This window comes from Cryptomeria japonica, chromosome 6 (assembly GCF_030272615.1).
Source record: "Cryptomeria japonica chromosome 6, Sugi_1.0, whole genome shotgun sequence".
Classification (NCBI taxonomy): Eukaryota; Viridiplantae; Streptophyta; class Pinopsida; order Cupressales; family Cupressaceae; genus Cryptomeria; species Cryptomeria japonica.
In genome coordinates this window covers 190,472,456-190,488,072 of record NC_081410.1, presented here as the reverse complement: position 1 = coordinate 190,488,072, position 15,617 = coordinate 190,472,456, and the positions used below count along the sequence as shown (strand labels likewise).

The window sequence follows — 15,617 nt, the reverse complement described above, 5'->3', positions numbered from 1 at the left end:
TGAATCGGCCAATGCTTTTCAGTTTGATCCATTAGCTGAGACTGAAGAGACTGGGCTTGGCACCTATTGTATCCATGAAGAGGATACTCCTATCCCTAACCTCATTAAGACACAAGGAGATTCAGAGGGGTTATGGAGCATGTTTTTTGATGGTTCAAGAAACAAGAACGGTGCAGGTGGTGTGGTGCTTGTTTCTCCTGAGCAAGAGAAATATTTCTTCTCTTTTAGGCTTCAGGTTGGTTGCACCATCAATGTCGCTGAGTATGAAGCCTTGATCCAAGGTCTCCAACTTGCACAAAACAGAAAGATCAGATCCTTGCAAGCATTTGGAGATAGCGAATTGGTTGTTAATCATATCCGAGCTCAAAATATAACAAAGAACAACCTACTAAAATCATACAAACACAGGGTTTCGGACTTGATTGAAGGATTCGAGGCCTTCAACATCCAGAGTATTCCTAGTAGTCAAAACAAGCATGTTGATAGGCTTGCAGCGGTTGGTGCTCAGTTCGACATACCAGCGCATGTTGCAAGCGAGAAGGAACAACACATCAGGCTTGTTATGAGGCCTGCTATCCCCGACAATCAGGCAAATTGGCAAGTATTTGAAAGTGATCAGCAGATTGTTAATTTCTTGCAAAATGAAGCAGAATTTTCTGCTAAAAATCAATCTAAGCTACAAGACTAGTATGGAGATAAAATCATGCAGCTCAACTCCAACAAGTTGCCTAAAGGTCTAGTTACCTTGGAAGGCATTTTCAATTCGGATGATCAATTGAAGAAGAAGATGAACTTCGCTGCAAAGAGGGGTGATTACAAGCCAATTGTTGTCGCTGAGGGTAGGTCTCTAAACTTGGGCAAGGTATGTTCCTCAACCAAACAAGAGGCCTTTGTTGAGATTTGTCAAAAATACGATGACATAGTGGCTTGGACCTATGAAGATTTAAAGGGTTTTGACCCTAGCTTAGCCCAGCATACTATAGAGCTAAACCTGGATGCAAAGCCAGCTAGACAAAAGAAAAGGCCAATAAACCCCAAGATTGAGCTATTAATGAGGAAGGAGTTGACCAAGCTCATAGAAGCCAATATCATCTTCCCTATCAAGCACTCCTCCTGGGTAGCCAACCTTGTCCCTGTAAGGAAGAAGAATGGGGAAATCAGACTATGTGTAGACTTTAGGGACCTCAATAGAACCTCCCTCAAGGATCATTATCCCCTTCTCTCCATGGAATAGATTCTCCAAAAGGCCAGTGGCTTAGAAAGATTTTCATTCTTGGATGGGTATTCAAGCTACGATCAAATTTTAGTCCAAGAATCAGACCAATACAAGATTGCATTTACTACTAAGTGGGGTACCTATGCTTATTGTAAAATGCCTTTTAGGCTAACCAATGTAGGTGCCACGTTTCAAAGAGCAATGGACATGGCTTTCAAGGGTGTATTAGCAAAGTGTGTGCTTATATACCTTGATGATATAACTGTTTATTCGAAGCATGCAGCTGACCATCTTGGTCATCTTGAGTAGGTGTTCATGAAATGCAAGGGGTATGGTGTGTCCTTGAACCCTAGCAAGTGTGTATTTGCTACTGATCAAGGAAGATTGCTAGGACACATTGTATCCAAGGAGGACTTGATCATTGATCCAAAGCCAGTGGAGGCTATTCTTTCTCTCCCACTCCTCAGTCACTAGAGGGGATTGCAAAGTTTCCTTGGTAGGATCAACTTTGTGAGGAGGTTCATTCCCAACCTTGCCACCATGGTAAAACCCCTTACTTCCATGTTGAAGAAAAACTTGGTTTTCAGTTGGACCAAGGAGGGGAGGGCCGGTTTTGAAGAGATTAAACAAGCAATTGCTCAAGCCCCTACCCTTGTCAATCCTAACTATGAAAGGGATTTTATCCTCTATACCTTCGGAGGAGAATCCAGCATCTCAGCTCAACAATGATAACTTGGAGCAACCTATTGCTTTCTTTAGTGAAGGGTTAAAGGACTATGAGCTCAAGTATAGCTATGTAGAGAAGCAAGTCCTCATTGTTGTAAGGGCATTAAAAAGTTCAGACACATGTTGTCTAACAACAAGATCCAACTCTTAGTTCCACATGCAAGTGTCAAGAATTTCCTTCTAAACAAGGACATCAGTGAGAAGAGGGCTGGGTGGATAACCAAGGTCATGGAATACGACATCAACATCAAGATCACTAAACTTGTAAGAGGCAGGGGCCTATGTGAACAGCTCGTCTCATCTTCTGAGACTATTTCAGAGGTCGCCCTTATGTTAGAAGAGGATCAACGAACTAGCAACGACACTCAATTCAATTGGGTAAGTGACATGACCGCCTTCTTAATGGAAGGTAGATACCCCCAAGGTCTGGACAGGACCAAAAGAAGGCATTTCAGGTTGCAGTCCATCCCCTATGTCTTAGTGGATGGCACCCTTTTTCCAAGAGAATCTAATGGAGTCTTGTTAATAAGATATATTGAGCAAAATCAAGTTAGCAGATTGTTAGAAGAATTTCATGATGGCTCTTCAGGGGGCCACTTCTCTGCAAGGACTACAGCTATCATTATAATGACGGCTGGTTATTACTGGCCATCCTTATTCAATGACTCACATAGATGGGTGAAGAATTGCAAGAAATGTGCTTTCTTCTCTGGGAAAGAAGCAAGACTCCCAACTTCCCTAGAGTTACCCTCTCTTGAACTAGCACTTTAGCTGGAATTGACAGAGAATGATGCCATGACAATAAGGCTAGCTGAGCTGATGGAGCTAGAGGAGTTCAGAAGTTAGGCTATGCATACACTTGAGACTCATCAAGAACAAGTCAAGAATTTTTTTGACAAAAAGGCTACTAATAGAGTCTTCAAAGAGGGAGATCTAGTTCTAAAGTGGGATGCAAACAGAGCCAAAGCTGGGCGACCCCAAATTTGATGCTATCTGGAGTGGTCCATATGTCATCACTAGTTGCTAGGAGGCCAATGCATTTCATCTCTCCAGGCTTGATGGCGATGTTCTTCCAATCCCAGTGAATGGGATTCATCTCAAGCCCTGCTTCTGAAGAGGGTGTTGATGACTATGTAAATATTAGACTAGAGGTTGTTTTGCTTTCATAAGTGCTTGTGCACTTGCCGCATTCTCCTTAAGAGGGTGTGCGTTCTAGTTTCCAGTTTTCCTCCAAGTGATGGCACACACATGTTTTGGGTCTTTTCAATGACTCAGTGCCCAATGGATGCTCAAGGCTTCTGGACTTCATGCTTAGCAAACAAGTATCCCGCAAAAATCGCCGAAAATGTTGTCATTTTATGACACCCTTGGTCCGTCAGTGAGAACCGATCAGAGATACGATCCATGGACCGGCACTCCCCCAGTTGATCAAGGAGAAAAGCAATGGAATTATGAAGTATGAAGTGTTGTCTCATCAAGAGGAAGTTCCCCGAAACTCCGGAACCCCGAGGTTCCAAAGTTCCTTCCTTAGCCTTCTTCCCTTCCCTGAAACTTCGAAACCCCGAGGTTCCGGAGTTCCTTCCCTTGCCTTCTTCCCTTCCCCGGAACTTCAAAACCCTGAAGTTCCGAAGTTCCTTTCCTTAGCTTTTTCCTTCCTCATCTCTTTTCTTTCCCCAGAACTCCGGAACCCCGAGGTTCCGAAGCTCCTTCCCTTTGCCTTCTTTTCTTTTCTTTCCTCGGAACTCCAGAACCCCGAGGTTCCAAAGTTCCTTTGCTAGGTCTCCTCTTTTCCTTTTCCTTGTCTCCTTCCTCTTCCCCGGAACTCCGAAACCCCGAGGTTCCGAAGTTCCTTCCTTATTCTTACCCACTTCGGGAACCCGAGTTTCTAAAGTCCTCTGACTTCCTTCCGGCTTGCAACACTTCTGGATGGCGTGATCAACACTCAAATCTTTAAATGTTACAACAACTTTTGTGACTTGTGCACCTTCTTTTGTGGAGCTGCAGGGGTGCATTTAATGATTTTGCAGGATATCCATCAAGAGAGGTGCAGAGCCATGCTTATTGTGGTTACTTATGTCATGCCTGCATGCTCTGACTTTGGAATGTCAATCAATCCACCTTCTTGAAGGATTGCATTTTCAGAGTATGGCTAGGCTGCTTGCATGTACACAATGTCAGGTGCATGCACTTCCCTGCATTCCCTGACTGACATTTCCCTGCACACACAAGGGTCATGATCTCTCTTATGCAACCAGTTTTCTATATAAAGGCGGTTAAGCCTCATTGTAAAAGGTTCTCTCCCTACTGGCTTGAGCTATTATATGCTCTTCCGCTTCTCTTAAAGACTTGTATATTTTTTGCATTTCTACAACTGTAAGTTTGGCCATTGGCCTTTGAATGAATTGAAATCATCATTTTTGCCTTACTTCAATTTATGAATGTTGTGTATGTGTTCTTACCTTCATTATAAGTGTATGTTTGTGGCTTTCTTTCACATATATGTTGTGTTAACCTATTTCTGGGTGTGACTTGTGGGAAACCTTCTCCCCTCTTGACATTCAGCGAATTCTAACCTCCATACATGCATTGGGGTCATTCATACAACTGAAGTTTGTGCATCTCCTGGGTATTTCAGTTGATTCTTTGTGTCATTTCGGGTAGGGAGAGAAACAATCTCTTATCTTGGTGCATCACCTCCTTTCAGTTTAAGCATTTTCCTCTTCCCTTTTCCTCTGCAAGCTGTTAGGATAGGCCTAGGAGTAAGTTTTGAAGTGTTGAGTTGGTTCAACACCTTCACCTAGATTGAGAAGGACGTCAGCCTTCTCCAGAGATTCAACCCCCTTGCGCAAGGTCCCACACTTCGGGGTTGTTTCCATGTTTCACGAGGTTGTTGAGTTGATAGCTCAGCAAGGGTGCAAGCTTTTGTGATAACAGAAACCTCATGGAGATTGGGTTAAGCTAGGTTTCAATAGAGTTCCAAAAGACAATTCAAGATTGGCAAAAGCAATGACTATCTTAGAAGGAATAGCATTTAAGAAAAATCCTAAAAGGGGCAGCATAATGATTGGCAAATAAACAATATCGTTTAAAAGATCAAGATGGAGTTTGAGAACCTTAATATTTCATACTAACATACATATCAAGAGGACAAGAAATATGATTGCAAGCTAACAACCAATTGTGGGTGGACAAGCTTGGCAAGATGGTTCATAGTCATTTTTTACCCTCCATAGCAGTAAAGCTAATATTAGAAGATTGCTCCAATAAGGAAGAGCTTGCTTTTCATAAAATTATACACTCGAGATCAAAGAAGAAAATTTCGAAGATTGCTCCAATAAGGAAGAACTTGCTTTTCATAAAATTATACACTCGAGAGAAGAAAACTTTGTGGATAGAACATGTCTTTATGTGGATTTTGCTGGAATTTTGCCAAAATCTGAATGCTCAACAACCTTCTATAAGTGAAACCAATAGATCAAATAGCAATATCTATCATTTACAATGAGAGTGTAAATAATTTACATAAAGAGCTTTGCATATATAGGCAAGGTAGATGAGTGAGAAGGTAGGAAACTATGACTGACTACCCCTCCAAACATGGGACACCAATGAGCACACTTAACAAGTATGTGACCAAGTGGCTAATGTATATGCACTAGGTGTCTCACAAATTGAGTACACATGTCTCAACTAGATCAAGTGAGACAAAAGACTAAAAGTCCCAAGTGGATACTTAAGCAATGTGAATAGGACTATCCTAGGCATTCTATAAGCTAACTAGTTTGATAAAGTCACTATTTACACCAAAATCCCCCCTTAAATGCAACTTAGGGAGCAATGTATGCATGATGATGAATCCTGGCCACTAGGCCATGTTAGGCACTCATATACAAGTTTCTCATAAAGAAAAGGAGAAAACCCACAGGGAACAAAAACACCTCTCCAAAAGAGAAATGATACAATAATAAACATACAAGTGAAGAAAATAAGTCATAGAAGAAGGGACTCATGATATCCCCCCAAGGACTGCTTCTATGCACTAGTATAATGAATGTTCCCCTCCATAGGAGAGAAATGAGAGACTATGTAGCCCCCCCCAATAATGTGATGCGTGCAATGTTGGTAGATGCTCAAAACTAGATTGTGAAGATGATCTACACTGGCTGAAAAACAACACAAATGTGTGCAAGATGATTTCCCATTCCGGATGTGTAGGAAATAATATCATTCTCTAAAATCTGTACATGATCGAAAGACTGAATGTTGTCATACTGGTTTCCAAACCTGCAGTGCTGAAAACTGGTATACATATTTTGTTGCAAGGAATCACTGATGCTTTCTATGAAGAATTTCTGGATTCATATGTAGCAACAAGTGATGAGATTGCAATGCATGTCAATGGACTACATTGTTCATCTCCATAATGCTCAAGGTGTGGAAGTGCTCAAACGCACAACTTCACGGAAATGCTCAAAAGCGTGACTCAAGACAACCTTTCAAGAGAAATGATGCTAAAGAAGGTATGAAAGTGTTCATGACACGACTCAAGATACTCCCCTTGATTCAATATTAGGTGACCCCTCCAATTTTTGGCACTTAATAACTTGGTGCTTTTTACCATGCATCAAGGTCCATTGCATAGAGAATGTCAAAACATGCACTTTTGCAAAAAACAGTGCTCAATTTGAACCTAACATTTAAAAGTTATGTGAATCAATTTCTCGCTACATGACCTCTTTTTAATTGCATTTGCATGAGATCAAACCTATGCTTCCAACTACTCGTTGGAATTGTCATGGAAAATGCTTTCTAATGACTGCATTTGTCAAATTTTGCCTCCATGGAAAAAAACAATGACAAAAAGAAAAACTCAGCCCCCTTTACAAGCATTTAAATGAAGCTCACAGTATGTAAAAACCACAAAAAAAAAATCAATAGGAGTTAGCTTTATATGATATTGTTCAAAGCAAACATGAAAGACATAAGAGCCTATTCCATTATGCAGCATTAAAAGTATCAATACGTAGTAGACTACCAAGTGAGAATCATTTGCAATATAAGTGGGAGGTGTCGTCTAAGTTGACCAGATCTTTGTGCTTGTTGAGGCGACTCGGAGGACATGCGTGGTGCTTGTATGGCAAGTATCCAGTCTGATGTGGATTACATAAAGCTCCATTCGATTGCTGTACACACGTCTTGAATTCCTTTGACCTGGCAACGGAACCACAATCACCCACATGCTGCTCCTTGTGGCAGATAACGTGCAACTTGAAAGACGAAGCGCCAATATCATTGAAAGGTCTTCTAATATTAGAATGCAGCCCAAAATTCCACTTTTCTGTATGTAGACAACTCGCGCAACACAATATTCAGCACCTGTAGAGCTTCTTGAGGCGCATCAGGTATACCAAGAATTGGAACCACATGACAAGGCCCACCATATCTTGTGCGCTAGCCATTGGTCTGATTCAAAGGGTTGTTGGAATGTGTAAAAGGCCACGTTGCAATGATGGGGGTGATAATTCTGCAGTTTAGAAAATGCAAACTACCACATTATCCTTTGTGCGTGGCAGCATGAGCAGTGAATGTGGCACTTTTGAGGGGCGATGCCTTTAATATGGAGGACGTGGCTTGGAATAACCAAGCAGGTATCAATATCTGTGTATAAACATCCCCTCACACCTCTCTATGGTCTGTCCATGCCTGAAATGCCTTCCACATAGTTTGGGTGAATCACAATGGAAAACTCAACCAGAGATTCGAATATTCATATCAAACCAAACTGATTTGCACTCAAAGAAATGGTTGTATGAGGATAGTAGTGCCGTTTTCATTTTTTAATCAAACAGACAAGAATGATAAAAAAGAGTGATGGATAAATGATTAAAGACACTAGCTTATATTTTTGCTCGTAGAATATTCTTGTAGCTGAAGGCAGATTTTCCCATAGATGGAAATATAGATGCTTGAATTTGATCTTTGCAATTCACGTCATTTTCATTTTTCGCAGTTTTATTAGATGACACCTAGTGGGAGTTCACATGTCAGCCAACAACTTTTCTGTCTGAGGTATCTTAACCCTAGGTACTTATAGCAGAAAACAAATTATGAATGTTTTTCCAATCCGGTTATTGTTTAATTTAGAGACAAATTGTCCAAAAATTGTCAAAATATTAATGCTTTACTAACAAATTTGATTAAAAAGGTTACATTTCTGAAAGAGAACTAGTATTGGAAAGAGTTTCACAACTACCTAACCCCCTAACCTCTCTCTCCTGCCCTACCCTCCCCATAATAGGAGTAGTACGATAGGAAGTTCAACGCCTACTATTTGAGGAAGAATAATACTCAAAAAACGATTTTGATATTGGCTTAGAACGTGAATGTTTTTCAGACGTCTCATTTAGCAATTAACTTTTCAAGGTATACTACCATTTGATACCAGTTCTTAAATATTTTTTCTATGATGTTGCATCTTATCTTGTTTCTACTCTACCTGTTATGCTTCTTCTGAGATGAACTTTGTTATAATACACTTGGCTTTTAAACTTTTTCCTAATATGCTCAAGTATCTTATCTATTCTCTGCTTTGGGTCCACCCATAAATTGCAGATTGCACGGAACATGACAACAAATGAGATGGCAAACCGGAATCGTTACACTTATCTCAAAGCTCCAGATGGTCGATTTCAGAATCCTTACAATCATGGGTTTCAAAAGAATTGCACAAATTTCTTTGTTAATGGTTATAATGAAGATAATGAGATTCCCTGGAAGTCTTTACTAGAGAGTGGAGTTTGAATACATGGGTAGGTTCTATGTTAAGTTCCCTTCGTGTAGTCATCAAAAACCAACCATTTTGAATATTGATTATACTCGGAATAACTTCCATGAATGTTGAATCTGCAGTTACTAAAACCTGACATTCAGGCTGTATAAATATTTTTTTTCAAGTATTCAACTAATTTGTCATTTAATAACCAGGGAACTTTCCTTGACTTTTCTGATTCATTGGTTTAATTGTTAAAGTGCACTTGATGTGATGTGTCAGTGTGGATATTTCCAGCTGGCAAGTGATATTTGCATTATTGTATCAATAAATACTCTTTATTTTAATGTTGTTAGTATTGCACGCCGTGTATATTCGGTAAAGCAAAATGTGCATTTCACATTGACCTATGACCTGCTAGAAGATGATAATCTATTCCATTTTCTGTGAACAATCTGCAGGATCATTGGCCAATAGTTTATAAATCACCCATTTCATTAAAGAACTCGAAGCATTCTTGAAGTGAGGCATTTGATACTTTACTTTTGTTTGTGCTTTTTGATGGGCTTTGTTTGGGAAAATTTCTAGGTAGATTTTTGGTGAAGAATGTTGGTTGAAATGGATCTGGAAACACGTTTTGGCTAATAATTTTGTAGTATAAAATTTGAGAATTAATATCTAGCTACAAGTGCACTGTTGCCACATTTAACACTCACCATCACCTAGAGAGTAATGTGCATGCTTTTCGCAATGTTATTTGATGCTCAACAAGCAAGATTTAAAATTAAAGAGCTGGATGCTTGTTGGATGTGTAACAAGATATTTGTTTTTAGTGGTATGTTTTACAGTGCTAAAGTCAGCAAACAAGTTACCGTTTTCTAAATCTGAGATAAAACAGAATCGAGGGCATTGATTATTCATGACATATTGAATAACCAGCGATTCATGAGTTATGATTGCATGCAGTGTATGGTTTAATGAATTATGTTAGTATCATTTAATATTTTACCCTAGCTTCAATGCATTAAATATTGTAGTAACGAGTTTAGGTGGAAATTGTTTGTCTTTCCCTTCAAAACATTTTTTTTCGGATAACAATACAACAATGAGAAGGCAGATAGCTGGTCAAAGAAGAATGGATTCCAGGAAGGAATAATGATGATCTGTGAGAGTGATTTCTTCATGGCGTGTTGAAATGCTAAGGGTTTTTGGAATTGCATGCATATTGGTAATTAGATGTTATAGGCAAGCAGATCCAGAAACTCTTAGCAATGGTCGACAATGAAGTCTGTTGATGCCTTTTCTTTAACTTGCACAATTAGAAATTCACTCGATAGGGAGAAACTATGGAAGCATTACTCAAAAATGTAATTGCAGGAAGCATCATGATTATGTAATCAGAACTTGGAAGAGAGTGAAGAACTCTAACAAGTAGCCATTGATCTGATATACCAGGGATGCTTTGTTCATCCCTGGTTCATAAATATTCACACAAACACTAAATGGCAATCCCTTCTACCATCTTGATACTTGTTGTGGCCTCCACAATACACCTCAAATTTTCTTCAAAATTGGAGATCCTTATTTTGAATCTTATAAATTCATCCAACATTTGTGTGTCTTCTGTTCTCTTTTATGTGATGGTCGAGTCTTCATCAATATTGCTTGTTTGGAGTCGAGAGATTTCATGCAAATATTAGAAGGGGTCTTGTGAAGTTTGGGTATCCACAAGTGTATTGGGGAATGCAAATTTGAAAATTGATCAAATTCCTCTAGTTCTAGGTGGTCAAGTTTTGCTCCCTAAAAAATTCAGACATTAGCCATATTTTTTTTGCAAGTTTGAAAATCTTAATTCACAGTCCAAATCTTGGCGGTCTTAGAGTTTGAACCACAAGTGGGTGTGTCAGTGATTCAGAGTATTTGTTTGAATTTTAGAAGTTTGAAATTTTGCTGTAGGATGCCAAACTTAGAGGGTTTCAGGGTTATTTCCTATGGTTTGGAGATGCTTTTGCTCAGAATCATTATTTTGTTTATAATTAAGTATACCACAAGTTTATGTGCTTCTTTCTATTGTCTATTTTTTTATCAGTCTCATGATTAAGTTCTTGATAGTAATTTTGATGATTGTCATAGTGGAGTTTTCTTCTGGTTAACATATTGCCATTTTGGTCACTATTGCAAGGCACATTCATTCACAAAAAAACAATGGCAGTTGCAAAACTAATCTGAAACATGATAAGGTCCACTTCCCATCTAGTTTCAAACAATAAACATCCAAGAGATGCAAACTGCTAACAACCCAAACCCAGATAGTATCAACACATTACTATAATATAAATGATCTCATTTATTCATCATTTGTTTTTTTTTGGTGCACTTCAGGTCCATGCTCTCTTGCCTTTACTCTCTCTTTACAAGCAAGAAATATTGTAATGCGTTTAATATCTCATTAGACATTGACCCTGAAGATGGTCATTCAAATCATAGCCTTTTTGATATTGTAAATAATGCATACCCCATTTTTAAATAGGAAAAAATTGTATTGCTTATTATTCACAAGGAATAAAAAATAAACTAATATATTTTCCAAACATTTAGTATTGGATGTAAAAATTGCTATAATTATTTTCTTATACATTCATTTCTATGACTGAAAATTTCAATCTATTTTATTTCCAAGGTGTTTGTTTCTTTTTGGGGGCCACGTTTTTTCAAGGGTTTGTGCCTTCTGACTGTTTGCTGCTATATCTCATAAATTAAGTACAGGAAATAATAATACAAATGATAATGCCTACCAGACATGGTAGTAAAATATATCTTTATTCGCACATGCAATTATTACAGAGAAGAAGACCAGAGAAGGTCGGCCAAGGATTACAATTGACCCATAAGTATCCCGTATCCATTTAATCCTCAAATGTTGAGTGACATTATCTTGTAACTTCTGCTTTGTGTTGTATTCCTAAAAGGGAAACTCTAGCACATTTTTGGAAAAAAAATATTTTGTAATTCAGGGCCTTGAATGCCAGCATAATTCCTCAACATCTGTAACATATTTTATCACAGTCAACGTAAATTGAAAGCATATGAACTTAATTCTACATGCCACAGTTAATAGCAACCTTTATAAACTAAGAGCACCATTACTACTCACCATTCTCTAAAATTATTTTGTACATCATTAGGCCTGAAGAGAATGTGTCACATGACAATCAAAAATTCTAGTTTTAGAAATTGTCACCTTTATTTTCAAATATAGCTAAACCTGTCCTCTCTAGACAGCAAGAAAGTAGGACATCGCTGCTACATGTGAACAGGTTTAACACATGACAATTATGAAGCAAACACATGAGGCTTAACCAATAATTTACAGTGAACTAATCATTAAATAGTTTTGGCATTACATAGGCATATCACATTGCAAATACGAACCATATGCAAATGTCAACTTTTAGATGTTGGCATATAATCTCTAGGCATGGATTACATGCTCATGATAGGTTCCCTTACATCGTATTCTTAACCTAGTGCATTGCTCACAATAGCTGCTTGTCACATAATGTTTGAAGTGAAAAGGTAAATGATTCCCAATCAATTTCTTCATTGGATACAATTGAATAACTAATTCCCTCCATCTCATATTTCTTTTAATCTTCTTAATGACTAATTTGCTATCATTTTCATTGTTATTGCATTCAAAACATATAGTTCAACAAAATCATTAGAAAATATCTTTGATTAAGAGAATTATGAACCAATTAATAAACACTGATCAAACAATTAAAATAGCATTGGAAAACAACATGTTCACAATAAAAGCATTTGTATTTAATATTTTACACAAACAAATCACACAACACCAACACTACTCTTCCAACCTTTGATGCAAACTACACTACTCTGCAACCCTTATTTTCTAATAGTATGAATCTTCCATTTAAGTATAAGTTTACCCAATTAATGTACTTGAGCTGAAAAGTAAAAGTATGGAGGAATTCAATAAGATGAGTTCACTTAATTTTTTATTAAATTAAGAGTAATTAATGGGGAGTTTTAAAAAAATATATAACTTTATTATTAATAGATTTAAAAATATTACAAAATTGGGGTGCAATATAGAACTTTGAGCACCACCCCTAAGAGTTCATCCAAATCAAAAAAAACCCACATCAAAGAGACTATCGAGCTACCACCTGCATTGAACATATACAGAAATGACAAAGATGTATTCTAACCTATACAGTCGTCATTTTCAAAACTTGTAAGCCAAAAAAGGTTGCATATTCCAACCGATTACTACAAGATTACAATTACCTTGCCTTTATCCCGATTCTCCTCACCTTGTGTTGGTTTTGCTAGCGGTTGTTCCTCTTCCATTCACGGCTCCGGGGGAAAACCAATCCAAAGGGACCAGCTAGACTTCTTCTTATCTCCCTTTGGTCTACCACACTTGCATTTGGATGAAGTGCACCAAGAACTGCAAGGGTTCTTTCACTATGTGGACCCCATTTCTCGAGTTCCCACCGAATTTTCTTGGCCCTGAACACCTTGACGTAGTCTTTTACCCCTGTCATGCCAACTTGAGCCGAGACACACCTCAATTCCTTGTTGCCTTTCGCACTCCAGATGAGAAAAGGGTGCAAAGGTGGTATGAATTCGCACACATGAAGCCATACACCATTTGGGCATATGAAGCCTCGCCCATCTTTCGTCATTCCATCAAATTCTCAAAACCACCTCGCCATTCATCTCAAATGCAACTTTCTACCAGCCAGCAGACTATCTCCTTTTCCAACTTGAAGTACCATGCAGTGAACATTGATGTAATATCAACATTGCACCGATCTTTGAAGGCAACATTCACATACTCCTCCCCGAATACTATCTTTACCCACGTTAGAAAGTCCCTGTCTTCAAACTTGAATATGTTCATGAGTCGTTCATCTAAAATCGCTCCCCAAAAGGCTACCATTGGCTTTGAAGCGGTTAGGGAGAAGTTAGCCTCCATTGTTGCATCTAGAACTTTGTTTTGCACAGAGCGGCCAAGGCATTAGAAAGAATGAGCACTTATAATATCTAACCTTTCCTTATGTGTTGTGTTGAACGTGCCACCGCCAACTCAAGGTAATTAATTCATACATGCGATGACTTAAATAACCACTCGACCAAGTTCAAAAATCCAGCTCTACGATGTCCATTAATGGACTTGGATTTGTCAATCCACCTTGGCCTGCAACTTGGCCAATCACCTGCCTTTGATCATATGTCAACTTCATACGCCTTCATGAGGAAGAGCCGCTCGGACTTCTTGGATAGTGTGGCCAGCTTGTCACACGCTTCACCAGGGATAGGTAAAGATTTCGGGTTTAGCTTGCCAAACGAACAGCCGCAGAGCATTCAAGCCATCGTCCCAACTCAAACGCTCATTATCATTAATGACAAATGGCCTCCCATTTCGAATCAGCTCTACTATTGCAAGGGGGCATATGAATTTAAAATTTCTCTAAAACTTGGTTGTTAGCTTCATATCTAAGTATTTGAGTTTTGCCTTCCTGGATATTAAAGGCATGGTTAGTGCATGCATCCACCTCCTGATTACCTTCTCTCCTAATATGTGACACCCTGAAGTTTTGAAATGCGTTAAGACTATGTCTAGAGATTTGAATGTCTCTGTCAATTTTCCAATTATCAGCTTTGCCATGGATAATAATTTGTGAGTCGCCTTCTAGGTGAAAGTTGGAGATCCCCAACCTTCCCGCTAATTGGACAGCTAAAAGAGCAGCTTTAGCTTCTGTCATATTGTTCGAACCCTTTCCTAAGTTTTGAGAGCATTTTGCCAATATACTTCCTTTGTCATCTCGAGCAATACATCTTGCGCTCGGTGGCCTCGGATTGCCCCAAGGAGCACCATCAAAATTTATCCTTTTCCAACCCTGATCCAAAGGTTTCCACACTACTAAGCTATCTAATTCCTGGGTAGGATTAACCCTAGGAGGCTCATTAATGGGCCAAAAATATAACATTTTTATTATAGTTAATAAAGTTAAGTATAATGCAATCAATAAATGGCACTTTGATAATAAAAAATTATTGGTTTATTAATAATGTTAATTATATCTTTCATTTTATTTTCAAGTTTTATATTTTATTAATTTTTATTGAAATTCTTCATTTTTTATACATAATGAGGTTAGAGACAAGATGTCGCCGCTATGGTTTTAAAGAAATTGCAGATAGTGGCAATTTTTCCAATCACTGGCATCGCCCATTGGATTTTGTTGTGTACTCACGCTTGGCCACAAGTGATTTTGGCCATTTTTCATACTCATCGGTGGTGGCTAAACCCTTCGTTGGCAAGAAAATGAAACTAGGAGGTGCAAATAGTGACGGCCCTCCCCCCTCAATGACGGACTAAGGGCAACTCTTCTTGGGGGAGAAGGGATTTTGCGCAGAAGCAGGAGTTTTTTGTGCAAAAGCAAGAGCTTGTCATTGGAGGCGAATAGAATGGGAATCCAGCAAGGCGGATGGGTGCTTTTTCCGATTTGAGCAAGCTACAGATAGATATACAGTGTGTTTGGGAGCTAAGTTAGATAGTGACCTAAAAATGAGAGATACTTTGTAGAGATGGGTTTGATAGGGCGGTTCCAAAGTTTTTGGCCGATTCTTGGACAGCTGCACAAATGGATAACAAAGCGTTGGAGCCCCATCTTGGAAGGGAATGTGCAGATCTACCTTGGAGCCCATGGATTTTTTGTAGTAGTGTTTGATAATGTGCGGGACAAGAAGAGAATCTTATACAAATATCTGTGAAGTTGGGAGGAGAAGCACACGCTTTGATTGAAACCATGGTACTTGGCTTTCAACCCTGTCACTAAATCATTTGACAAGATTCTGATCTGGGTAAGG

The 15,617-nt window shown here is 38.7% G+C and overlaps 1 protein-coding gene across 1 annotated transcript in view; it reads left to right on the top strand.

Annotated features, from left to right (window-relative positions):
* The window catches only part of LOC131077633 (protein S-acyltransferase 24), a 179,762-nt gene extending 170,811 nt beyond the window's left edge, over window positions 1–8,951 (top strand). The window contains exon 13 of the mRNA XM_058015177.2: window positions 8,555–8,951. Within this exon, the coding sequence (XP_057871160.2) occupies window positions 8,555–8,743 (189 nt within the window). The 3' untranslated portion in view covers window positions 8,744–8,951. The remainder of the gene's footprint in view (window positions 1–8,554) is intronic.
* The last annotated feature ends 6,666 nt before the right edge of the window (window positions 8,952–15,617 follow it).